This window comes from Scophthalmus maximus, chromosome 20 (genome assembly GCF_022379125.1).
Source record: "Scophthalmus maximus strain ysfricsl-2021 chromosome 20, ASM2237912v1, whole genome shotgun sequence".
Lineage (NCBI taxonomy): Eukaryota > Metazoa > Chordata > Actinopteri > Pleuronectiformes > Scophthalmidae > Scophthalmus > Scophthalmus maximus.
In genome coordinates this window covers 9,873,064-9,899,602 of record NC_061534.1, presented here as the reverse complement: position 1 = coordinate 9,899,602, position 26,539 = coordinate 9,873,064, and the positions used below count along the sequence as shown (strand labels likewise).

At 43.3% G+C, this 26,539-nt stretch overlaps 4 protein-coding genes and 1 long non-coding RNA gene across 7 annotated transcripts; 3 read left to right on the top strand and 2 right to left on the bottom strand.

Moving 5' to 3' along the window:
- The first annotated feature begins 352 nt into the window (after positions 1-352).
- coq4 (coenzyme Q4 homolog (S. cerevisiae)) lies at positions 353-5,757 on the top strand. Of its 2 annotated transcripts, none has more exons than XM_035608730.1 (7): positions 353-492; positions 1,303-1,455; positions 2,561-2,657; positions 2,771-2,873; positions 3,013-3,142; positions 3,614-3,707; positions 4,745-5,757. In XM_035608730.1, exons 1-7 carry the CDS (start codon positions 426-428, stop codon positions 4,926-4,928), a joined length of 828 nt encoding a protein of 275 aa, XP_035464623.1. In that variant the 5' UTR covers positions 353-425; the 3' UTR covers positions 4,929-5,757. The 2 variants fall into 2 exon arrangements, with proteins under 2 accessions (XP_035464623.1, XP_035464622.1); XM_035608729.2 differs by having other exon boundaries at positions 354-492; positions 1,300-1,455.
- An 803-nt stretch (positions 5,758-6,560) lies between these two features.
- bspry (B-box and SPRY domain containing) lies at positions 6,561-14,652 on the bottom strand. Its single transcript, XM_035608727.2, has 7 exons — positions 14,618-14,652; positions 9,999-10,551; positions 9,292-9,390; positions 8,177-8,407; positions 7,990-8,015; positions 7,753-7,877; positions 6,561-7,470 (listed from the first exon to the last, which is right to left on the bottom strand). The coding sequence occupies exons 1-7, from the start codon at positions 14,635-14,637 to the stop codon at positions 6,923-6,925; spliced, it is 1,602 nt and encodes a 533-aa protein (XP_035464620.2). The 5' UTR covers positions 14,638-14,652; the 3' UTR covers positions 6,561-6,922.
- zmynd19 (zinc finger, MYND-type containing 19) lies at positions 13,751-18,925 on the top strand. 2 transcript variants are annotated; one of them, XM_035608732.2, is made up of 6 exons: positions 13,751-14,018; positions 15,593-15,652; positions 15,746-15,852; positions 16,800-16,940; positions 17,354-17,534; positions 17,712-18,925. In XM_035608732.2, exons 1-6 carry the CDS (start codon positions 13,968-13,970, stop codon positions 17,853-17,855), a joined length of 684 nt encoding a protein of 227 aa, XP_035464625.1. In that variant the 5' UTR covers positions 13,751-13,967; the 3' UTR covers positions 17,856-18,925. The 2 variants fall into 2 exon arrangements, with proteins under 2 accessions (XP_035464625.1, XP_035464624.1); XM_035608731.2 differs by lacking the exon at positions 13,751-14,018 and adding an exon at positions 14,038-14,911.
- A 3,058-nt stretch (positions 18,926-21,983) lies between these two features.
- On the bottom strand, positions 21,984-22,940 carry LOC118285236. Its single transcript, XR_004785058.2, has 2 exons — positions 22,803-22,940; positions 21,984-22,284 (listed from the first exon to the last, which is right to left on the bottom strand). It is a non-coding gene; the product is annotated as an uncharacterized LOC118285236 (long non-coding RNA).
- Positions 22,941-25,381, top strand: tmem141 (transmembrane protein 141). Its single transcript, XM_035608733.2, has 5 exons — positions 22,941-23,136; positions 23,381-23,447; positions 24,177-24,260; positions 24,363-24,473; positions 24,653-25,381. The coding sequence occupies exons 1-5, from the start codon at positions 23,083-23,085 to the stop codon at positions 24,712-24,714; spliced, it is 378 nt and encodes a 125-aa protein (XP_035464626.2). The 5' UTR covers positions 22,941-23,082; the 3' UTR covers positions 24,715-25,381.
- The last annotated feature ends 1,158 nt before the right edge of the window (positions 25,382-26,539 follow it).

The window sequence follows — 26,539 nt, the reverse complement described above, 5'->3', positions numbered from 1 at the left end:
CTGTCGCTTATTCTTTTTCAAACAACATTTTGTGTCAGTGTGATTGGGTCGAGCCCGAGAAATAACGCAACAGCGTCTACGTATTTAACTTAGTAGCTACGCAACTTCGTGCTGCCACGTCACTGCTAAGTGCTCTACTGTCATTCGCCGTGGGTTTTAGCACAGCAACGGCTCCGTTAGCTAACTGCTAACCTTCGTGTCCGTCCGAGGGAGAGGCACGAGCCTCTCTAACGCAACCCCTCCAAGGTGTTTACAATCTCGCACCGTGTGTATGCGCGTTTGCTTTTTTGAAATCATAAGGCAGATGAGGAGAGCGGAGTCACATTCGAGGTTCAGACTCTTCACATCACAGTGTTAGCAGGGCTGCCCCGGTGTAGAAAATAAGCAGACCTTCCTTCCCCGACGCATGCGCAGTGGCGTTCACAATGTGGCAGCGCGTCGCGCGACCTTTCCAACGGTTGAGTCGGCGACACTGCGATTTGATCTCTGAAGGTACGAGTTTCTATACGTGTGGTTTGAGCGTTACGAACATACGCCTTTTATTTTAGTTTGATAAACCTAGAGGTGTTAACTGCTGTAATGTAAACCCGAGTGGATGTCAAAAGCTTAGCTGCTAGCACAACGTGCTCGTTGACTGTGTGTTGAAAGTGGCTCCACAACAACACTCCTCAGATTATTTTCTCGATTAATCGATTAGTTGTTTGGTCCATAACATGGTGAAAAACGTTGACGTTTTGTTTTTTGTCCACACCAATATATATTTCCTTTTTTTCTTTTTTTTTGTCACAGAGCAGCAAAGAAACCAGAAAGTATTCACATTGAAAAAGCTGAAATCAGAGAATAAAGACTTTTTTTTCTCATAAAAACTACTTGAACCGATTAATCGATTATCAAAATAGTTGGCGATTAACTGTTGTAGCCCTACCTCAGGTACTCAAGTCAGTTCCTCGGCGGTATGACTTTTATGAAGGAACACACAGCTTGTCTTTTTTTGTAAACAATAACCAAAGACAAAGAATCAAATTAAATCCTTTTTAAAAAAACCTTAAACCCCCTTATTAAGGCGTCAGTCCTAATACCACACAGTGTCAGTACTCACTTTGCTCAAACATAAGCTCACAGTTGCTGTTCTCTGCAGCCTGTATCATTAAATCGCTCTGCTTTTCTCTCTGATGTACATGATTCAATATGTTATTAAAGCATTGAGGCCAAAAAAACACATGTCCATTAGTTACATTACTATATTGTCTTGGTCCAGTTGTGTACAATGTTTCAAATGTCGCTCCACATTTGCCTCAGCAGTGTGTGTCCGGCAGTTGTGCAGCAGCAGCAGTGAGTTTACAGACGGCAGCTATGATGGGCTGTATCCCGGACACATCCCCACCACCCCCACCCAGAAAGCCCTGCTGGCCGTTGGGTCAGGTGTGGCTGCACTGCAGGACCCCTACAGACACGGTGAGGCTCCCACATCGTCAAGCATCCGGTTTCGGAGCTGCGGTCTCTCCGTCATTGTTTGTCTGTTTTATTATAGATACCCCCCATGGGGCGTCCAACTCTTGACTGAGGAATTTGCCTCCCATTTCCTGCATTCCCTGTCTGTGAGACAGAGGCCAGTCACAGAAAACATACTGTATGGTCAAATATGGCAACCGCTCTCCTGATGGTAGTGTTATTTAAACCCCTTGAAAAAGTCTTGGAATAGGCGTTAACTAATGAAGGCCACAATATTTGGTTTTATATTCTTAAAATGCCAAGTATGTGAACCTTGTTGTGAGAATTTTCAGGAAAGCTGCTTAGTTCCTGCAGACCAGGAACTAACCCCCAGTTTGTCAGACCTTCCCATGTAATTCTGTTATTTGGTTCAGGGAAAAGAGTGGTTGAGAAAACTAATCATTTCAGTTTTTATCTCTCTAACAGTAAATTGAGACTAAATGCAAAACTTTCTTTTTTTGTTATCATTACAAAATTGTGAATCATCGTTTCATTATCGTTTTCCTTTTTTTCAGTGAAGTGATACCAAAAGGGACTGTAATCAAAGTTCTTTTCTCAAGTGCTGTTTGAGTACAGATGCTGATTCTCAAGGTTCAGTTCTCTCAACCACAGTCACGATCTTCAAAATTATTTGGAAACAGAAGACAAAATAAATACAAAGCATTTTTGTTCCCCCGAAACTCTCTCGGAGGAAGAGAGCTGAATGCTGGAAGTGAAATTCCTTTTAGTCTACCTGCTAAAAATCCCGGTCATTACAATTCCAGGCCGGACATCAGCCAGACTCGACAATTTATCACATTTACCCAAACTTGAAAAATGTCCTCTAGACACACAGATGGAACTGACCAGCTGCTTTTCACAGACTGGCTGGTGGTCTCCATGAGGAGTTAAGTGATGGGACTTATGTGAAAAAAGCTGTAATGCCCTTTAAAGTGCACAAGTTGGAGAGTCTTTGAGACAACATAGAGTTTGTTGTTTTGGGGAAATCGATTATTAGAAGGTTTTGGCTGCAAAAGTCACATCTTGTTAAATCTCTTGATAATCCCATGAGACTCTTTGCACTTCACAGACATGGTTGCGGTGCTCGGAGAGACAACAGGACACATGGCGTTGGTAAATCTCCGGGACAGGATGAGAAATGATCCTGAAGGCTACACTATCCTAACGTGAGACACTGCAGCGCTATTTTTTCTCAAATTTAGACACTTTTAAACACAATTTGTTTCTACCATGATGTAATTTTGACGTCCTCTTGCTGGATATTGACTGGTTATTGCAGAGAACGGCCCAGGATCCGACTGTCCACACTTGATCTGAGCAAGATGGCCTCGCTGCCTGACGGCTCTTTTGGGAGAGAATACCTCCGTTTTCTGGAGGACAATGTGAGTGTGTAAGCTGATGTGTTTTAAAAGGCCATACAGAGGAAATGAAATACCTGTGTCACATTTCATAACACTGATTTCAGTGGGTTAAACCCATTCCCTCATCGTCACTTCCGTATTCGCTCTCCTGTTCTTTCAGCACGTGACCCCCGACTCCAGGGCAGACGTGAAGTTTGTGGACAACGAGGAGCTGGCTTACGTCATGCAGAGATACAGAGAGGTCCACGATCTGTTGCACACCTTACTGGGCATGCCCACGAACATGCTGGGTGAGTCAGGCTTCATGTAATCTAAAGTAAAAATGCTACCCACAATCCATCGCTGTCCTACAGCATCCATAGTTAGATTGTGTTATTTATAGTAAACTACCAATGCAAGGCGAGCATTTTTATTTCAACCTTCTGTAAAGCCGTAGTGATGACATGGTGAAGGCTCGCAAGAATGAATGTGTCCATTAAGGGGACAAAGCTGGAGCCTCACATCTGAACAATTCTTTTTAAAACTTAACTGTGTCTCTGCCACATTTTCTGAACTTTCGGTGACAAATTACTCATCAATCGATTCCACAGTCACAATGATCTGACTAAAAGAGAAGTAAAAAAAATTCAGTCTGGATTCGCAACAGAAGTTTGTTTTGACACACTGTTTTCCGTTACCTGAATATTTTTGCTCATCCTTCTCCTTTCGTCTTTAATCATTTGCATGGTTGGTTGGTTTTGTTCCCCCTGTTGTCTTTTTAGGTGAAGTGGCAGTGAAATGGTTCGAAGCGGCTCAGACGGGGCTTCCCATGTGTGCCCTTGGAGCTTTGTTGGGGCCACTTCGACTAAATACAAGGTACAATACCAGTGGGTTTTACCACAGATTACATTTGAGCGTGGATTTGGACCACCGAGATGTTTTGGCTGGAGCAGAATACAAGCAGTCAAAGGCAAAGTGAAGTTTTTTTTAGACGCTCTCAGACATTCATAGTATTTGACTGAAAGAAATAGAATCCCGGGGGCCTGTTCCACCTACTCACAGCTGAGCCAGGTGTGGATTGAAGGGGGTTTCCAAAGCTTATTGACGGTCTAGTGAGTTCTTCTGTCGCAGGCAGGCTGGTAGCTTCACTTTCCAGGTGTCATGATACAAATGAAAGGAGCTTTGATAGACTCATTGTGTTCACGCTCAACAAAGAACAGACCTCGGGGTTGTGACTAACAATCCCCCTAACCCCATCTCAATTTCCTAAAGCCTGCACTGAAACTTTCCAAAATATTGTTTGTCTGCGCAACAGTCCAGGCAAAGCACTCACATGGATGGCCGATTGGCCCATTGTGTAGCTAGTAACATCCACTCGTGTTCGTTCAGTTGAACGTCACGGACATTTTAACCTGACCTCACTGTTGCCCTGACGATCGCGCTCATGTCAAAGCTATTTTTACTATTGCAGTGTTCCTCCGCCACCTCTACCGCCTCCTGAACTGAGATTGACGCTCATGTCTGGATGTGTTCAACTTTCAAACCGTTTTCTATAAATAGCCATCTCCTTTTAAATAAGTGTGTCTCGCTGAATTAAGGAAAACAGCGTATGTTGTCATTTTGGAAGTTTTTCAGCGGACACTTTTACAGAGGACACTAGGGCTCTCACACTTTCCACCAAGCATTTGAGTTTTACGACCAAAGTCCTCTTGGCGTTATAATGGACAATGGCCTATAAACCGTTTGTGTAACCTGTAAATCATTAATCCTTCCTCATTCAATAGCTGTGAACTTCTTTGTTTTCAGGGAAAGAGACCTGTAGCCCAGTTACCAGAAGTAAAATAGATCAAGTTTGACAAGTTTCCTCTTCACCATTGCATCATGTTTATTGTTTCCTTTTCACCTGCTCCCAGCCGCTTACAGACGCTGTTCACGTCTTTGGGGCCCTGGGCCCTGCAGAACGGGTGGCAGGCCCGCTGCGTCCTCAGCATCTTCTACGAGAGGCGATGGGAGCAGAGCGTCGAAGAGCTCCGACAAGAGCTCAACATCGACCCGCCGCCCGTCATACCGAGTGCATCCAAAAAGAGGAGCACGTGAGAAAGAGCACTGGTTCGGGAATCAACAGACGAAAGCGGGGAAACCATAAATATTCAAAGTGTGACACTGTGGAAGTTTTAGAATTAGTGACTGAGGAAATGGGGAAATTTCACATTTGGCAAACGTTGGCTTGTTCCTTCTTACATCTTAATTTTATCTTGCTTGGTCCTAAATCATTTTGATTGACATTATTCTAAATGTTTCTGATCATCTGATTTGGTTCAACAGGCCGTGTTCAGACGCCATCTGTTAGTGAAGATGTGTTTTGATTTAAGCTTAAAGATAAATTTAAAAACGAAATCTTGTCTGTAATTATGTCCTTCCCCAATGACTGTAATCAGCTTTGAAATGCAACATTGGTATTGGTACAGTTTTAAAATTTTAATGCCAATATTTGGCCAGATGCAAAATAGGTAACTTTGTGTCTATTTTCTTATTTAACCCACTCATGTCATATTACTGAGAAACAGTATGTGCACCTGCAGTTGTACAAACATTAATGGGTGCAGCAGGAAAGGAGCAGATGCTTCTGTTATCTTTTGAGTTGTCACATACTGAACTGTGAATACATTGTTCCATTTTACAGGAATAATCTGTTGAAATTGAGTTGGTCAACAGGAGCATTAACAATATTTCTAAAAGAAGTGCAAAAACAATTTCAGGTGTTTTAAATCTTGAGATAATAAATCACAGCTCAGTAAATGTGAATCACACATTTGTTGAGCCTGTCTTTTCTTTTCTTTTCTTTTAACCCATATTGAAGGACATGTGATATATTAACACCCATAATGTGTTTCACACCAAATAAAGGATCTATCACATTTGGCAATTTGTGGTCCTGGGGTTTTGGGTTTTGTGACTCAGATTGATTTAAAAGAGTTAATAGTAATAGAACCGTACAACAAAACTTAATCCATAGATACAGAATTACTGTTTTTAACAGACTGCTGAAAAACTGCACACCAGCATGAATAGAATTAAATTACTGTGTTGCATGACATCCTTCTGATTGCTACACCCCGGGTTGTCCTGCCTCCAAGTCTTAAATGTATCCATCCTGTCTCTCACCTGCGTACTGTATCTGTGGTATCACAGTGTAAGTGTGTTCTACTCAGTACCTGTAACTGTCCGTGGTCCTGGAGGAACATTTCCACTTTCCACTTTATTTACTTAACTGATCTGATATGATGACGTCCTCATGAGCTCACAGCTGCCAAACTGCCGGTGATGTCGGTCTTGAAGGTTGAATTTGACTTTGCCGCCCTCTAGTGGTTTGGTGCAGAAACTACTGAGAAGCAGTTGAGGTGTTTACTTCTCTGAATTTCATAATAGGACCTTCATTTTCAAACTGCCTCTTAACAAGTATCAAAGAGAGCACGTTTCTCTAACCCCTTAGCCCACCACTGCCCCTTTTATTGATGTAAAAAAAAAAGAAGAAATACTACAATGGCACTCAATAAGGAGTATACTTCCTCCAGGGCCCAACATTCTGAAACCACATTTTTACTGCATGCACACACTCATATATATCAGTCCCCTAGATATGCCTTATTTATTTCATCAAGATTCATGTATTATTACCTTGGAAATTGTCAAAGAAAAAAAACAATAACGCCCTTTCTCACAATGTTATAGAAAGTTAGTAATAATCATTTTTACTGAGAATATGCCACATAACATATACAGCATTCCTGGATCAACCAGTATAATCAATATTTTCTATAACAAGTGTCAGGGAAGCTTCATTACACGGATCCAACTGATTATTTAAAAAAAACAATCATATTCAAAACAAACTTTTAAAAAAATCACTGTCAGTCATAATAGCACAACTACTGTATAATACGATCAACATATACATTATTAAAACCAGTTAAAAAAGAATCAGCAGCTATCACAGTTAATAGAATAAAATAGAGTTTTTTCATCATTCCAAAGATGGACAATCTTACACAAAAGAAAGTCTCTCCCTTGCATTTCTTTTCACTTTTCATTTAGTTTATTTGGTATGGCAATATGGTGATGCTGCGGTCAGTGACGGCACATGCCAGCAGCAGCGGGGCACTGAAGTGTTGCGTGACACAGTGCAGCACGGCGCAGGATTCCGGCTCGTAAAACAACAACGTCTGACTCGGCCAGTCCAGCAGCAAGCCAATCCTCTTGGGTGTCCGCCCCACCTGCAGGGGCACCTTCTTCCCCGCATGGAAGAAGGAGTATTCCCCGTCGTAGTGAGACAGCACCCAGGAATTAGTGTTGTAGCCCAGCCGGGCGTCATTCCCAGAGCCTTTGCGTTCCACAGAGGCGTAGCAGACCCCGACCTTAAAGGCACCGCTCTGACCCACATCCACCATCCAGCTGTGGGTGCCGGACGACACGGACAGGGACCCCAGCGCGTTGGGCCAACAGTCAAAGCGCGCTGGGTCGTAGCGAGGGGACTGGCGGGGTTTTTTGCGCAGGAAGGTCAAAGTGCAGAAGTCCTCGGACAGGGACAGGAGAGGGCTTAGTGTGCGCTCATCAAACTTTAAATCAGACGATCCATAATCTGTGGAAGGAGGGAAAAAGGAGTATGTCATTAACTGTTTTTTAGAGCTCTGCTCCTGGAAAAATGATTATGGACCGACACATTTACGCACTACATCCAACCAACATGTAAAAATGAAGGGCTGCTTTTGATTTGAACATCTTCTGTTTTCTGGATTTTCAAGGTTTGCAAGTCTGCTAAATCACCGCCACGAAGCACGAAGCACGAAGCCTGAGGCCTGAAGCACGCAGCATGAAGCACGAAGCTCCAGGACGATTCCCAGCCAAATAGAAATCGACTAACCATTTGGGCCGAGCAGCACTGCTGAGGCCCACAGGCCTCTCAGCAGCTTGCTCTCACTGCAGCCAGGGTTCAGGTTGAGCTGGTCTGTATCGCAGGGCTCCCCGACCCCCTCGGCTTCCTCCACCCTGAAACCAAATACACACACAGACAGAGAGAGAGAGGAGAAGAGATATCACCTCTCTGGTACGTCTGAAGCACGAAGAATATTCACAAATGTGTCATGTGGTAAAAGATTACCGTTCAGCTAGTTCCTGGACACTGGTCTGAAAGATGAGACAGGAAACAAGTGATCACTCTCCTGGGCATTCAAGTAGTTGAATCAATTTATTATCCTTGAAGACAAGTTCATCTATTCTTCTTTGTTCCCACCATCCCACCCAGAACTCCCAACCTTTCTGCTACGACTGCCCCCCGGGTCTCTCACCACCAGCTGTGCGTCTGGAGTGTGCGTGAGCGTGTGCACCAGACGCGAGCGCGTTTGCGACAGATTCGCCAACGCCTGTCGCCAGTGGGCCCTCTGGGTGAGGAGACACTGCTCCACCCGCTCCTCCTCTTGCTGCACCTCCTCCAGGAGCCGCTGCTCCTCCTCCTCCAGGGCTTCCCGCGCTGCGCCGACCTGGGCCAGCACCTGCTCCCTCGTCCGGCTCGCCGACGTCTGGACAGAAGAAGACATTTTAGCGACAGGAGAAGGAAACACCGGAGCACTGGTGGAATTTGTTTTCCTTGTTGTTTGCTTGAGGTCTGGTTTTCTGTTACCTGGTGAACTACCCATGCTCCGCCTGTACCTCTGACCACTGCAGACCCATTTTGTCAGGAGATGTTAATAATTATAGTGGTGGAGTGAAAGAGGGGATTGTCGTTGTTGTTGCTATCTTTCAATGATTGGATTGATGATGAATGACCGAATAAGCTTTGAAGAATCTTTACTTCAAGGTATAGTGAAGAAATTATTTTCCCATCTAACTAATATATTTGTAATTACAATGACCTCATTGTAAGAAATGTTTAAAAGATCTGAAAATCATTATGGAATATTGTAAATTGTCAGCTTCCAACCTCCTAATATTCGGAAACATTTGCTATACATCATGATATTTTATAAAGAAATATGAATAAGTGAGGTGTTTTTAACCTCTTTCCTCTCCTTATTCTCTAATGCTCAAACAATCAGTCTAATAATCAACTAGTTATTTAGAATTAATTATTAAACCGGCAAGAGTGCCAATAATTCCCCCTGATGCTTTTTTTCCTACTTTGTGCCATACAAATGAAGATACCACATTGGGATCTTAGACACATGGCATTTTTTTTTGCCAACAATCAGCGGATAAGGTCATAAGATTTATTGATAATTAAGTGGATTGTCACATGTGACTTTTTCATAAAGGCGAGCCGCCCACTGTCAATACACAGTACTTGAGACACAGTGGTGCGCACCACTGACGATCAACATGTATCATTAATACATTTGGCACTGTGTCGTCTATATGTGACTATTCCAGTAGGTGTGTGGTCGAGTGGGTCGGGGGTATTTCTCACCAGGAGATTTTGCTCTTTGGCTGTCAGCGTCTGGTCGATGAACCTTTCAATCCTCAGCGCCTGCAGCTGCATTTTCTCGCACACGTCCACCAGTTGGTTCTGGTGAACACACACACACACACACACACATACACACTAGTGATCAGCTGGAGACGCAACAAGAATATCCAGTCTTTTCAAATACCACGTAGAGGAATCATGCAAACCGTCCGTGACACACCCAAGACAGAAATTATCCACATAAAAGTTCGCACATATAACACCATAATTCCACAACATAATTTCTACACATCAGTGAGTGGTCCTGGTTTTCTTATAGCAGCTGCCACCGTTGACACACAGTGATTGGCTGAAATCTGTAAAATCTCTCATAAAAGAAGCATAAAAGAGAAAGAAGGGTGTCGAGTTTCAAGTAGACGAGGTAAATTATGAGAGGTATGATAGAATCAGTATTAATATGTATTATAAGGTGGCTTGTATTAAGAGGGTGGAGGGCAACCTCACTCACACAAAGTGAAAGTTAACCTTCCTGGGCTATTTTTAACCCTCAGTAAACAGAACATATTTACCTTGTAGGATGCCAAAGTAGAAAACAAAAGAAGAAAAACAACCAGGCACAGACACTAGAATATGAAGGAGAAAGGAACGCGGTTCCACACACACACCCACACACACACACACACACACACACTCACTCACTCACTCACCCTGATCGAGGCGACTCTGGTGGCCAGCGGGGTCACGGCGTGTCCGTGGCAGGGGCCCACGATGGCGCAGTGGGAGCAGATGAGCTTCTGCTCGGTGCCACAGAACCAGTCGAGCTCGGACTCGTGCTCCACGCAGAGCTCGCACTCGCCGGAGAAGATCCCGGACTCGCTGTCGGAGGCGGTCGCGGCCGGCGAGGCCACTCCACTTCCGGCGCCGCCGTGGGAGCTCGCCGGCGGCTCGGTGCCCCCCACCGCCTTCGCGCCGCCGCTCAACGCGGAGAAAATGGGCTGCTCACAGTCCATCTCCCGGCCTCGGTTCTCGGCGTCCAACGCGTCCTCCGCCGCCCCCGGGGAGCGGCGCGTCAGCAGCTCCTCCGACATGGCACACGAGCGCGACAGGTGCACACTGGCTGAGCCGGCGGAGTCGCGCCCTCGGCGCTGCGCTGTAACGCAGGTGTAACAGGTGAGAGCGGAACACGGAAGTGACACGGACACCGGAGGTCGGAGCAGGAAGGACGGAGCCTGCCGCTTTGCTGGGTTTCTGCTGGTCCACCTGGGCGTCGGGGCAAAGAGGCACAATCGGGGAAGTCAATTCATAGGACATGTTTGTGCCAGGTTGAAAACGTTTCTCTCCTCCTGTCATTCTTCCTCTCCCTGTTTAGGTTTTTTAAACATATGATTTTAGTCACTTAAACTTTGTTAAAGCCCCAGCTGAGAACTAAAGTGAAGCCTCCTACTCACTCAGAAGTGTAACCTCAAATGCTGTACTCCAGTTTCTACTTGTTTTACTTTACAATATCTCCATGGGAAATACTTATATATAAGGTCAGAACAAAACAAGAATATACATTCATATTCTTGTTGCAATTGCGCCTCTAATCAGAAGGATATCTTTTTTTACTATTTATTTCACCTGCTCAAAACCACATTAAAAATAATCACATAGACCTCCACATCAGACGAAAACTAATTGAATTCCTTTTGATTATGATAATCTTTAATGTAATGGCATTACTTTAGACAACAGTTGTTTGTGATGTCTGAAATGATCATATCATCAAGTTGATGCTAGTGTGAAAGAAACAATTTTGCTAAATCGTGTGTGTGTGTGTGTGTGTGTGTGTGTGTGTGCGTGTGTGTGTGTGTGTGTGCGTGCATGCGTGGGATTATTTGAGGCATTGTTAACTGCTCATCCCTTTCCGTTTGATTTAGATTTAGATTTTCTGACCATGACCTAAAATTATGATTTATTTTCTATTACATTAATCTCATTGACCTTCAATGCATTTTAATGTGGAATTTCACTTATTTCTATTAAATACAACATAGTTGTGAGGAAAAACTGTGAAAGAGTGTATAGTTAAATTTTCCAGGGTGGATAGATACTCAGCTGTTTCATCATATGAGTATGTCCTGGGATCAGAGGTGTAGCCACACCTCAGAGAGGAGACAGCTCTGTTTAGCAATAGTGAGCAACACCCAGTGTCTGAAAAAAAGCTTTTGATTCCAGAGGGAATAATGCACATCATGAAAGATGGTTTGTGATTAGCCCAACAACTGAAATGTGTAGGCCGGAGGTGTTGGTTTGTCAGGTGTGGCATCACAGCAAGGATGTTTTCTTTATTTCTACGACAACACCAGGGGCAACTATGAAATATACAGAAACAATCTGTTGATAAAACTAAAAATAGAGATATCCGTAAGGTACTCTTCTCTGTCCCTGTCCCTTCTCAAATCAAAGAGTCCCTGTTGAGCCTACAGGTAAGTTTGAGAGGAAACCAGCTGAAGGAACAACACACCTCCCACTCCTCCCAGCTATAGGTAACTGGATATAGGAGTTACTGACCCAGTCGTGCCTTGGGTGGGTTTCCACACAGTTCACTTTGAAATGGGAACAGCAGAGGTACAGGGGTACCATTGTTATACTGAAATAAAAAGGCTGTTTTGTGAATGATGAGACTAGTAAACAAGACATATAGTACAGGTGTTCAGATCATGTTTTTGGAAGAAAGACCTGAACACGTGAATCCTATGCTGGTATCCATGTTGACAGGAATATATAGTGAAAATATGCAGTAAACAAAAGTAAAAAAGGAAAGAAAAAGAAAATCATTAACACTTTATCAGGTAAAATATAGACCTTATTGCAGGTCATCTCTTTTTTGCAAGCATGACAGTGTCAGGGGTGTAACAAATGATTCAGCAAACTATTATGTAACTTCATTTTTGAATGACACTGATTTGCATCCAATTTTTACTCCTTCAATACTTTAATACTCCTAAATAAATTTAATAAAATAAATAAAATGATAAAATGAGATGAATGGTGCTGAGATGTTTTTGATTCCTGACCATCTACATGCATCTATGATTTGAATAAGATTAGTCTGGACAGACTGGCCATAATCACAACTTCAGTAATCAACAACAAAGTATTATTGAAATGCAAAAACGAAGTGTTTCATTAAACCATAAATGGCGGTGATTGAAGATCATCCCAATCCAATTTTTTTCTTCTAAATTTACAGTTTTCCAGTTAAACCCATCCCTGGCTCACGTTTCCATTGCTACTTTCTGCAATACATATGTTGACCTATAGGGGGAGCCCTGTCACTGCACCATGAAGGCCTCTCCATCACTGAACAGATGCGCTGATATTTTAAATCAAGATGTTGGTAGACACATGAGAAATCAGGCACTGGATGTTGCCTGATTAAACTGCCTTAATATTAAACTGTCCACATCCCAAATATTGGATATACATTCATCAGGTAATTGGTTACCTACTCAGGTTTATTTTTACCAAGAAGGACTATAATGTGTATAATGTCTTGGTGCTGATTGTCTATCCAGCTGTTTAAATTATTTTATATTTCTGAGTGTGTTTAAACTGCAGAGGGAACAGGATTTACAAAATAATAACTCATCGTGGGGCCCAAGTGGTTTGACATCTCTCAATTGGATGCATCTTCTTTTTGCCTATAATATAAGCATCAAAATGTGTGGAGTCTAAATGCTGTCTTCAAAGCCTTACATGAATACAAGATACTGTAGCCCACAGGGGCAACAGAACATAGTAAGTCTATGTGATCTGCCCCTAAAGGCCTAAATGGGACTGGTATTGTCACTTTGAATTTCAGAAGGGGAAACAATTCGGGGATGAAAAAAAACAAAAGACCCAGAATGTACAGTGGTTCATATAACATATCTCATTATCAATCTGACTAATAAATAAACAAGGGGTAATAGTTACTCAGTCACAGGAATTCTTATTCCTATTGCCATACCAAGTAGCCAATAGAATATCAGCATCAATTAGGCCTAGATGAATAGACCATGAAAACTGAATGATATACACATATATGTGAAAGATGTATATATACATATACATATATATATATATATATATATTTTTGTATCATTATTTATTCATTTTGTTAAAGCAGAGCAGTGTATCTGTTGTAGATGCACATATTCAATGCCCTGCGTCAAGCCTAATTTCGCAGTTTACGTCATAAACCATGACGTCGAAGTCACATCCGCAATAATTCTAATAAAGGGTGATGATCCCACCCGGCTATCAAACATTTCGCGGGAAAAGAATGGAGGTGGTCACGAGAGTGTGATGACGTAGCAACTAAAACAGAGGGCTCTTGGAGATTCTCGTCTTCTATTGGACAGCGTGATCGGACGCCGGGAGTTAAAAAACATGACGTCTGGTCTGATTGGACGCTGTGGATAGCGGCTCGTTCCGCCCCGCCCCCTCCCCGACTGCTCGCTCGGCTCTCCTGCGCCAGCAGCGGTGTGTCACCGAGCCTGGGCTGCTGCCGGACAGACCCGGAGTCGAACACCCAACCAGTCAACCCGAACTGGCATCGGGGCTGAGGGGCTGCCCCGGCGAGTTTCACTGCCGAGTAACGTTCCGGTCGGATCCTTCGCCCCCCTCTGTCGCCGCCGCCCGTCCTCCCGATGTCGGACTTTAAGCTGGGGATCGTTCGGCTCGGCCGTGTGGCCGGGAAGGTGAGCTGGATCCCAGGGCTGCCATGTGCGGCCGGGGGAGGGCCCGCGGGGACCACAAAAGGCGCTGGAAAACACACACTAAGAGGCGGCGAGTCGCCGCTCGACTGCTGCGCCGATGTTTATCAAGCCGTTGCCGACGCCAGAATAGTACAACTGTGCCGATTTACGCCGCGTTCGAGCGGATTAGAAAAGCCGGCCGTGCCGAGCCAGTCTGCTTCTCCGTACCTCCGCCACCACACGGTCTCGCGAAACGAGCTAGCGCTAACTAGCATGTAGCGGGTTAACGTTGGCTCGTTGGCGCAACGCTGACCGCTGAAATAACGTCACGGAGGCGCACTCGTGGTTTATCTGTTGTCGCCGCCGGCGTCGGGTGTTGTGTTAACGGGAGAAGACGGTTGGTTTTTCTTTCTGGTCGACCGCGGCTCTTGTTTAGCGGTCGGTGGTTTGAGTTAGCAGTGCCACGCTAGCTGTTATTTGGATTACACGGTCTGCCCAGGAGGAAGCCATCACCATGCTCCAACCGGGTCTTTGTGCAACGTGACTGAAGCACCGGCGAGATGACACACACACACACACACACACACACCGCCAGTGTTAACCTTTCTTGTGATAAAGCCATGGATCTGTCGTGGAACTATCCGTAAAGAACCGCTCGTGGCTGCTGGTGTCCCGAGTCTCGCCACACCGGGCGATGAACGGCGCAGGTGGTTCTGTCCGCCCACCTGCTGAGTGACACCGCTGCCGGGCTCCAGGCACACACCTCGGTTACCCGGGGCTTGTCCGGCAGCAGAGGCGAAGTGTCGACCATTTGGTTTGTGCACAACAACAACAGCACCATGCCTGAGTTGCAGCGTGGAGCCGCAAGGTCCCACCTCCATGACAGCAGAGCTCAGGTAGCTCTGACACGGTGGACACGGGTTTGCACCTCGAGTCCAAATGTGGCTAATGTTAAAATGATACGTGCATTTCCATTATGTTTTTAACGTCTAATGTTCCTCTTGATATGACATTAGTGATGCTTAATAGAGAACTCTTGCGATGCCTGTGTTTTGTAGCTGTCACGTGCAGAGCACATCCCCACGTGTCTGTGAACAGGTCACTTTTAAGAAGTAGTGTTGTTTCAGTTAGATTGTGCACATACATTTCAACATAGTTTTGTAAGAGGACGTGGCTAGTGACTGTTTGTGGACGATCATTGTTAAATAACTGTCGGTGGTTCTTCAATAGACGAGCATCCTCCTACTGGGAAAAAAAACTGACATCTGCCTTCCACAGATCTAATCAGAGTAATTCATTTTTCAATGGAAAACTTATTTCAGTCTTAAATCGTTTCATTGTTATTGTTGATGTACGATAGTGTGAGTAGGAACAAACTATTCCAGATATGAGTCTGTGCCCGAAGGTGATGATTTTGAACGCATATCGTTATTTACAAGAAAGGCGGACGTGGCGTGGGATCCTGCTCACAAACTGGCTTTCGTAAAGATTTTGAAAACGTCTGCATTCCTGTGAGAGTTGCGCTTGTTGCAGGTTTTGGTCTTAATGTGTTTTTCCCCTCAATTTTATCATTTCAGACAAAATACACACTAATCGACGAGCAGGACATACCGCTTGTGGAAAACTACGCCTTTGAGGTAAACGCATTCCTCTGCGAGTTAATGTTTGTCACCAGTTTTGCCTTAACCCCTTTTCCAATATTAAACCCTTTTACTTTATGCCATTTCCAGGCACGCATGGAGGTAGATGCAGACGGCAACGGAGCGAAGATCTTCGCCTACGCTTTTGACATCGGTAAAGGCCGCTGGGCAGGGAGGCCGTTGCATGAGCTCCTGTGGTAAGTCATTTGTTCATTATGTCAGGTGTAGAATGAACTTTTTTTTCTTTTGGACTATCTGGAGTTAAAGGGGCAGTGAGTGATTTTGGAGAAAGCATGTTTCTCTCTTTGTTGTTGTAATTTTACTGTACTTGCCGGCCGCGAACCTGCAGCCTCGGGTATGTGAGCATGACGCACAAACCACCAGGCCCAAACCCCTGAGTTGTAGCGTTAAACGCTAGCACATCCCTTGAGGTGTCAGCGAGTGATGTTTACAAACTGCACACAGTGTTGTGTGGTTCGGTCCACACCATCCTGTTTGTTTTCAATTTACAGAGACAGGGCTGCACCAGAAACCCAGATTTTTTTTTCTGCGCATGCACACGGAACCGACAGCTAGCAGCCAAATATTGGCTGATTTTTACAAAAAGTGTTTTGGATTAAAATTTCTTACTGACCCTTTAACTCTCTATGCTGGCAAACATCTTTACTGTGGAGTTGTATTTGATGGAACGTACTGGTCGTAATCAATCCAGAACTGTAGATACCTCTTACCTCTAAGAAAGCCTTCTTTTGTGCAAATATCTGTAAACCTTCACAACAATTTGGTATCTTACAAAACTGTGAGTTGACTGGTGAAGTAGTAGAAGTAGTGACAATTTTTTTGGTGGGAATGTTGTTGTTCTTTCATATGTTATGGGTAGTATCTTATAGTATCTCAGCCACTTAAGTCTCATGGTCTATACAGTTTTTAAAATTGTATTTACTGTAAGTGAGCTGCTGCTGGTATTTTCTAATTAGAAAGTTTAAATCATGCTCCTCCTTACACCGAGGAAGCAAGGGAAACCAGCATCAGCATCCGTAAATCTGTGCAGTTTCGCTAGCCTGCTACAACAATGTTATAGTGTTAATGAGCTGCAGTTGTATAAGTGGGAGCACTTATGATCTGGATACATGTCTTGACCCAGGGAGAAGCACAGAGGAGGCATTGCACCGAGCTTTCAAGTCATCCACATCAACTCTGTGACGGTGGACAACCGGCTAGACAACCTGCGACTGGTGCCAGTGGGCTGGAGCCCCAAGCCGGAGGAGATTTCCAGCAAGCAAAGGTAAGACCACAGGTTTTGTCTGTAAATGAAGTCAGTCGGATTTATTGTGGCTCCGACTGGTCTGTCGGAGCCACAATATCTCCTAAAATGTAAGAGCAAAATGCTTTTGGGTTGTTTTTGACTGCCAGTCACAAATACATCCTTGCCTTGGCATCACATTGGACTCTTCTCACGTTTAATGATTCCTTTTCTTAAACATTAGTTGAAGAATATCTGAATTTGTAACCTGGGTTGTTGACACTTCTTATTGTGAGCAATGGAAGTTGAGAACTGGCTTCTTACCTTCTTTAAAAAAGGGGGGAACATGGTTATGATCATCCTGGAAGTTTGGATCACCGTGTAAATATAAATTTACACTTATACACACATATATTTGTCGTAATATTTATTCTTATATTGTCTTACTTGTCCAGAGAGCAGTCTCTGTACTGGCTGGCCATCCAGCAGGTGCCGGCCGACCCTGTGGAGGAGCAGTATCTGGAGCTGAGCCGCACACGCTACTACAACGCTAACGGGGAGCTGGTGGAGGAAGAGGAATGCTCCTGCACCTACTACGAGTGTCATTATCCTCCCTGTTCACTCATTGAGAGGAGGGTACGTACTGTAACTGGCATTCTGCAGGATTTACATTTTTTTATCTGAGAAATGACCTCAAGATCGCATCCACATGTTGATTTGTCTGGTGAATCTTACCTAGGATCACCGTTGCAAAGCATTTGTCATTCTGGCCGTCGGACCCCAAAAATGACCCTGTTCCTTGTCTTCTCTCAGCTGCGGGAGTTCAACATCTGCGGTCGCTGCCAGGTAGCACGCTACTGTGGCTCCCAGTGTCAGCAGAGGGACTGGCCTGCCCACAAGAAGCAGTGTCGCGAGCGCAAGCGAGTGCTGGCCCTGGAGTCGGAGCCCGAACGATGATCTGCCTTCATCCTCGCCTGGGAGAGGATGAGGGAGAATTAGGGTGGGAGGGAGGGGGTGGGGGGCATCACGTTTGGACTTGTGGGAGGGGAGCGGGTATGGATTGCAAAATGGGGAGATTTGCTGACAAGAGACTAACGACAGAGGACAATGTTGGTTGCTTGATTGTTTGGATTCGAGGCGGGGGAAAAAGAGAGGACTGAGGAGGGGGAAGAAGAATAAAGCAAAAAGACATCTGCCACTTCCCAGAACTGGTAGTTCTCCATAGCTTGCTTTTCATTTGGATGACGGGGAAAGTGTATAATTATTATTATTATTATTATTATTATTAATATTATTATTTTCTTTTTTGTTCAAGTTTTTTTTTCCTTAATCGAGGACGCACACCCTCGATCTCTACCTGCTGCTATGGTTTTGTATGTGAGGGGGGGAAAGTTGTCTTGTTGATGAACTGGACAAGCTTCTTTGGACCACAGTCGAACATGGACAGTTCCTCCACCCGGCCGCTGGGTGTGGTGACATCTGAGGAGGGTAGCTACAGTACCGGCTGGTACAATGGGACATGGACCTTTTCACTGTATCGCTCCCTCTCTGACCTCTCTGGGGCACCCGCCTGCCGTCTTCATGGTCATCGACACCTTAGCCGCCTCCCTGTCTGTCGTACTCACCACACAGCCAACCACGACACTCATCAGATAGATTTCACTGATTGAACCACACTACCAGTATTGTGTGTGTGTGTGTGTGTGTGTGTGTGTGTGTGTGTGTGTGTGTGTGTGTGTGTGTGTGTGTGTGTGTGTGTGTGTGTGTGTGTGTGTGTGTGTGTGTGTGTGTGTGTGTGTGTGTGTGTGTGTGTGTGTGTGTGTGTGTGTGTGTGTGTGTGTGTGTGTGTGTGGCCAATATATACTGAAGGACACTGAAATGGTCCACATGGGTTACAGGCCGTACTGATGTATGTCTGTTCTCTTCTTTAAGGGGCCATATTACACAATTTTAAAATTTCATATTTAATCAAACTGAATGGTTCAAATTTTTTCCACTGTTCTGTAATAAAGTAGTTGCCAAGTAAAGGCTTTATTTTTTTGTTCTAGACGTTTTCTCGACCCCTTAATTTTGTAAGAAAAAAAATGAATTGGTTCTTGATTTGTTGATTAAGATGAAGTACAAAGTCTTAATTGCCCAAAGTATTTGGATCTATGGCATATAAAAAACAAATCTGCATTTCCAAAGTCCTCCAGTCACTATTTAGGAAGCGGTTCCCGGTGTTATTTGGTACTTTGATCTTTTCCATGTTAAGAGGAATTTAAAAACTCTTTTCTTCTCAATATAAAATAATTATCTTGAGTTCTCAAGACAAAGTTCCCTGATGATCACATGAAACAAAGTGGAAGAGATGGTCTTTGCTCTGCTCCTCTTCTGTGGTTCGGCACTTTCTCTCTCACCTTGTATGAATCCCTCCAGTCAGTCTTACTTTGCTGGGTTTTAAACACACTGTCTTCTTCACAGTATTTATTTTTTACATCTGCAGGGTTATGATATGCTGGTTGGGGGGGGGTAGTGCTCCGTGTCTCGTGTGAGAGTTTGCTCTACTTTTTTTTTTGTCAAAGAGATTGAGCTATATTTATTTAAAACATTTGATTGTGAAACATGCTTTTGTCCTGGTGATATTTGAAGGCAAACTAAATGAAACGTGGACAGAGTGGGACCTTTATGTCACATCTTTTTGGGTGGGGAGGGGGGCTGGACATTTAATCCCTGTTACTCGTTTTTTTCTTTCTTTTTCTGATCCTGAATGAATGAATGAGTCGTCCTCATTGTTGCTCTTCCAGATTTTCCATGAAAACACTGCACACCGTCATTGTCATTGAAATCTTCCACATGAGCGACGTCTTGGAGTATAAAACTTGAATTTTATCTCCCCTTGCATTTTATTTTGTAGAGTGGTTTTATGGACAAAACTATTTCCTGCTTTTATTTTATAAGACACAGTCGAGGCAAAGTCGTCCCGTGTCAGATTTATCCCTAGCGGCCTGCCATCCCTGTATTACCCACAGTGCACTCCTGCTTAGACGTGTCCTCTTGTGTCTTAGGTGAGGAGTCCAGACACTTTACTACGCATGTAATTTCCCACGTGTACATGCGACTTGTTGATTGTTTCTTTTGTATGTGCGTATGTGTGTGTGAACAGGTTTTCACCACTGCACTAAAACGTGGCTCCCATGTTCGCGTAATTTGTCCTTGATGGGTTGAAGGGGGGGTGCTGTGACTTGGACAGAGTGTACAGATTGTGTCTGAAATCGTTCTTGTTTTGTAAGAATATAAACATTAATCACCTAGAAATAAAGAGCTACAATATGTGAATAGAAGAACAGTTGGGGATTAACTGACGGTTCCTTTTACAATGTAAAATGATAATAAAAAAAAGAAACCTCATTTGTTGGAGGTGTGTGAGTACTGATAAGTGTAGGAGTAGAAATTAGGTTAACGGATGAATTTACATCTTTGGATTGTTCATATTGCTCCTTGCATGGCGACTCATCCTGTCATGGGTATATGAGTGTGTGAGTAGATGCAACTGAATATTTTGTTTTCAAGTGTCCTGCACCAAAAAGACACTACCAAACATGACAAAAACAAGTGCAATCACAGCAAAAGAAACAGATACACCTCTGCACAAACAGGACTGTCAAAACGACCAAATGAGAGCACATACCTTCTCCTTAGACATCACACATGTTGATCATAACTTTTGACATGGACTTATGTCTTTAACACATCAAAGGTAGAGCGCTTTCTGCCCTGTCGGGGGGCATTTAACACAGTGAGATCAGTGCAACCCTTAGTGTGTAAACAGGAACTTAAGGCTGCAGAAAACCAATCAAGACCTTCTGCACACATTTGACTGAAAAGCCCCCCTCTAAGTTTATGATATACTAGACAACAAAACAAATAGTGCACTTCACCTCATCAACTTCTCCGAGATCACACAGTTGACACTTTTAGGTTTTCCTACTTTTTTTTTGATTTAACAAAACCTCCTCTGTCCATTTGTGTTTATAATGTACAAATAGTTAAGTTTTAATTTGACTAACAGCACATGACAATTTAGTTTCTTTGGAGACCGGCCTCACCAAATATTTTGCAAGCTCCTTTGCCCAACAAAAGACATTTGATATATTACAATGGAAAATTTGTTGGCATGTTGATTAATCTATTAAACTGTCGCAACGTGTCACCAGGCCCTTTGATAGGCTGGCGACCTGTCCAGGGTGTACCCCGCCTCTCGCCCAATGTTAGCTGGGATTGGCTCCAGTGACCCCCCGCGACCCTTAAATGGATAAAGCGGTAGACGATGAATGAATGAATGAATGAACGTGTCACCATTACAGCTCCCATCCCATGTCACTGCAAGCCTCGGAGCCATTTTGTGCTTCCCCAGATAACAGCACACAGCTCTGTTCGGGTCTGTGTCACGTGTTGTGGCGAGCTTCGTCCTGCTTGGGTTTAAAACTATTACAGCGAGTGTAGAACATTTGCTATGAGCTTATACGAGGAACCAGTTGCACTGCAATGGACAGTACGGTCTCAAAATAGGGAAAACAGTTTTATTGTTGACTTGTGAGTTTTAAGTCACAGTCAGACGACCACATGGAAGCATAACCAGCCAGAAGAATCTAATATGTCCCAGTAAACAGAGCGACAGGACAGGAGTATTCATGATTTCCCTCCAGCTGAACAAAGGTCTCACAGTTGTTGTGATATTTATAGGTCGTAAAAGTATTTGGACTAATTCAAATTCAATTTGGATTAAAATAATAGATTGGTTCGTTTTGATGAGAGCTGCCCATTTAGATGAGGTGGAGTTGAAAGTGACCACGCAAGAACACTCAAAAGATTTAATAATGCCACTCTACACAGATGTAAGGACATTTGTGCTTATTAATGTACAGTATTTGTCAGCGATTACAACTTCTCCTATAAAGACGCATGCGTTTTACAAGCTTCTCATCCATCATCTGTTCAGTCTCCCACTTACTGAAAAGGACCCATACATGTTAAGTCTGTTGCTGGGATGAAAAATGTACAGTAGATATTTCAACAGATCATTATTTTAAAACACATTAAATCTTTCTTTCACTCTGTGGTTTTATTCAGTCCCTCAATTCTTCTTCTCTCTCGTGTGTAACAAGTGACAGATGTTCGGCCGCTGTGCTGCGGGTGTCTGGTAACTCGAGCCTCTGAGTTGTTACTTGTGTCTCAGCAGTAGTTGGATTCTCTTCCCTCCAGCTGTCGCTTCTTCTTCTTTTTTTTTTCTCCTCCTCACTGCACATCTCCAGTCTCCGGTGGAGCCCTCCAGATTACTGTGGTGTGGTGTCAAAGTTCAATAGAGGGGTCACAGAGGTTGGCGTGGTGTGCTGTCAGAGCAGGCCTGATTTCTCCGACAAAACAGATACAAAGACAGGTCACCGTGATTATTGAATGTGATAATCTGTTTGCTGGGTCCTAAACCTGAAGTATGTGCAACACTTTGTCAGCAGCATGTGACAAGTAGAAGGAATCATAAGCTGGGAACCACTCATCAATGAAAAAAAAACTTAACCTGACCTATTCTCCCGACCTGGTTACACAAACACTGAGTTTTTTATAAACATTATGTTTTCTCCTTTTTTTCTTCTTCTTCGGCTGCACACCTTCATTTAGGTAGTTTAAAAATGTCTCTGATTTTCTTTTGTTTCTATTCAATCTTCTTCTTGTTCTATTCATTTTTTTTGCAGTGAGAAAAAAAAAATCAAACCAAACATAACGAGTGAAAATACTTTATTCTTACATGAGCTTTGTGCCGATTTTTGACAAACTTTAAATGTTGGATTATTAACAGATTGATTTTTGTCTTTTGTATCAAATATGAATGATATGTTTCTTTTTAACTTCACCAGCAAAACCTACCCCTTTATCCATGATTTTGTTTTTGGTATTTTCTTTTACTTTGAATTTCTACGATCGAGCCGTTGCAGTATCTCCTCCTTTCCGTTAGATGTCGCTAGTGTTTTAAACAACCTGTTAGTCTCTTCTTCTTCTTCTTCTTCTTCACAGCACGGAAGTTATATACACACACCCACCATTGGTTTAATAACGCGCAGCTCACAGTCCTAACATGACGAGCTAATGTTAAAAAAATTGTTCGTTCAAGTCTTTATCCTGTAGTTTCACAGCAGCCGACAGCAACATGGTGAACCTCGGTCTCACCAGAGTGGACGACGCGCTGGCCGCAAAACACCCGGTGCGTTTTATGTGTGTGTACCTGTTTATATACAGTCTTTGGTGTGTACCCTTTCCTTCCCTTCATCTCTACAGCCTGCTGATCTCTGGAGGGCACCGACACACACGCACACACGCACGCACGCACGCACGCACGCACACACACACACACACGCACACACACACACACACACACACACACACACACACACACACACACACCATGTAAATGTTGTAATATTTAGTTTGTACCTCTCGACCCTCAGGGTCTGGAGACTTACGCCGCCTGTCAGTCTTACGCCTTCATGAAGGGGACCGGAAGCTTTGTACTTGGTAAGTGACGTGTGACATCACTCGACATGACAACATGTTGTCATTTATTATTGTATGAACATTATCACAGAATTATCAGACGTGGATGAAATTAATGAAACATTGAACCACTGTTCACCACAGGAGGGCGCTGCGCTCTTCAAAGTGCAGTATTTGTTTTGATCATTAAATGGGCTTCGATGTACATTATCTTTAATGCACAGGGTTCCAGATAAAATCATGACTCGTTTTGACTTCTGTCAAAAATCAAGTTTAATATTTTGAACTTTGAACTTCACTTTGACTGTACAGATATCGTAGGGACACATACAGGACATAAGGAAATGGACAAGTTATTATAAATCGTGAATATTGGTGGCAGTCGCCTTTAAACTGCTGCCAGGATAATTTTTTTTTCGACAGAAACCTGGAATAATTGTGAGGGGAAAAAAAGGAATTTAAAACAGTTTTTCCCAGAAAAACCTTTTGGTTTCTGTGCTGTATAGTTCGTACAACAGAAGGAGTGTGTACACTCAAAACAAGCAGGTTCAAGGCTATTAAAAAATATGCATCCGTGATGAGATAATCACCCCTCAAACTGCAGTCGACAGTATTTTGACCCCCCCCCCCCATGCCTTGTCAGGAGGTTTGAATTTTCAGCCTGGCTGCTGGATGTGTCATTGAAACAACCATACAGGATCCAACGAGGCGTTAATGCACCCGCTGTGGCGGCGTGTGCTTTGTTTGCAGGTGCTGCTGGTTTATTAGCCGTACAGGGGGCTTTACAGAGGAAGCTTCCTTACCCTCGTCACTGGAGCCTGCTCATTTCAGTAGGTGAGAGGTTGAAACACGGATACGAGAAGAGAAGTGTGTTCGCTCTTGCGTCAGTGCCGTCTCTGTGAGCTCCCCTCTCTCTCTCTCTCTCTGCTCTCCCAGTGGTGTCTTCCGTGGGCAGTTACGCAGTGACTCGCTGGGAAACGCAGAAATGTTCGGACCTCTGGCTGCTGATAGAAACTGGAGAAATCCCGGACAGATCGCCACCACAGCGTGAGTACAGTGTGTGGCTGAAGACCTGATCGCTGTGGCCTTTTGTCGTGGCTTATAGAATTGTAGATTTAAAAAAAAAGTCAAACATGATCTTTCTAAGAACATTTGTTCATCAATATTTTGACCTGGGCCCTTAAATCTCAAAGAGATTTGAACCTTTCTCTCCGTGTTTCTTCCAGTGGCTAAACCAGAAGAGTCCAATGGACCTGGGAAGACAAAATATGGCGATGTAATGGATTGAATATGATCATGAATAAACATATTTATAGTGTATATAACTACACCTTCCTGGTGATGTCCAGATAAGCTGTTTATTTACCATCGAGAGACTGTTGTATTTCATTGCACTTAAAAACCACATGAAGTTAGTGATGTTGTTTTTTAGTTTGTGGAGCTTTTGAATTCTAACGTGGGGATACACAGATGAGTTTGCTGAATCAGATGTCAGGAATTATTATTCAAATTTTTAAAAAAAGACGATGAATCAGATGTTAAGCTTATGATCCGGTGTTATTATTATTATTCGGACATGTTTGTTTGACATGCAACAGAATTAACGTGGCAGTTCCAAAACCAGACATTAGTTGTCACTGTACACCTCGTGTGATTTACAAACCCTTGTGGGTCAACAAACCCAGTAAATGACCCGCTTGTGTCTATAAGTGAATGGTTTAAATCACACAGTGACATATTTCATTTTTAATATAGGGGGGAAATAATGGTGAAATGAATCCTCTATATTTTTGAATAAATAAATATCCTTGGCTATTAAATAAAAATCCAATAAATTGTCATCCACATGATTACATGATTTCAGCCATTGTTTTCAATTCAGTGGTGTTGTAATGAACCCTGTAATATCTCATAATGAATAAAAGTTCATCATTTGTGGATTCGTTACAAATTCAGACCTGTGCAAAACAAATGTCATGAGATTAAAGGGTTAATTGAGAGGTGATCGCACGAAATAGATTAGGATAGTAAAGAGGTGAGAAGAGAAATGTTTTATTTATAAAAAAAAATTGACCCTAGATTGAGGAGAATCTAGAAACTCAGAAGAGGGTTAACACCAGCTTTCTTGATGCCTTATTCCACCGTCTAAATTGTTTTTTAGTGGAACAAGTATAAGCCCACCAAAATCCCAAAATATAAAAGTATGTGCATATTTGCATACTGCTCTATAGACAAATGCAGTTACTAGCCACATGTAAGACTGCTGATCCTGCCTTGCCAAGTACCCACATTCAAAGGTATTACCATTTTGAACAGCTGCCATCCTCATAAAAATGTACCATCACTGGAGATGAGCCTCTCCAGGTAGAACATCCATCTCCTTCACAAAGACAAGTGTTGGGGGAAAAAAGCTATAAATAATATTTTCTTACATTTTTTAAAAATTTGAATCAATGTGTGAAAATCTCTCAAATATATATATATTCAGTTCCAGTCTTTTTGTGGTTAAACAAGTCCACAAAAAAAGAAAAGTGATCATGATTACATTATTTGCATAGCTGAACTAATTTGTCGTTAAGGTTTTAGAATAAATTCAGCACCATGCAGTGCAGCCCATTGAAAACAATAGAGTCTTTCAAGCGTACTTTAGCACCTAGGATGAATGTAGTGACCAAAGTCCGGGCTTTTGATTCGTGGAGAACAAGCCAAAGGAATTCTAAGACCCGAGCGCACACTGGTGCAGTGGAGAAAGAAAATGATTGACTGGATGGGAAATTCTCTTAGTAAAGGCAATGGGAATGAAGGAATGATTTTTGACTTTGGACTTTGGTTTGATATTCCTTTTTTTTCTCTCCGTCTGTGCTGTCAGATTCCACCCCCACTCCTGCATCCTCTCGCGCTCGTCCTCCCCCTGACTGTAATTCAAATCTTATTTAACACCTACAGGATTTGTAGGTTTTGAAGTCTCTTTCTGTGTCTCTCTCTCTCTCGCTCATATCCTAACAGGCTTCATGAATTGAATAAGCTCTCAGATCCTTTGTCACATGCACACTGATGCAGCTGAAGGGAAAGACTTGGAGGAACAGGGAGCAAACAGGAGATAATGAGAGGGA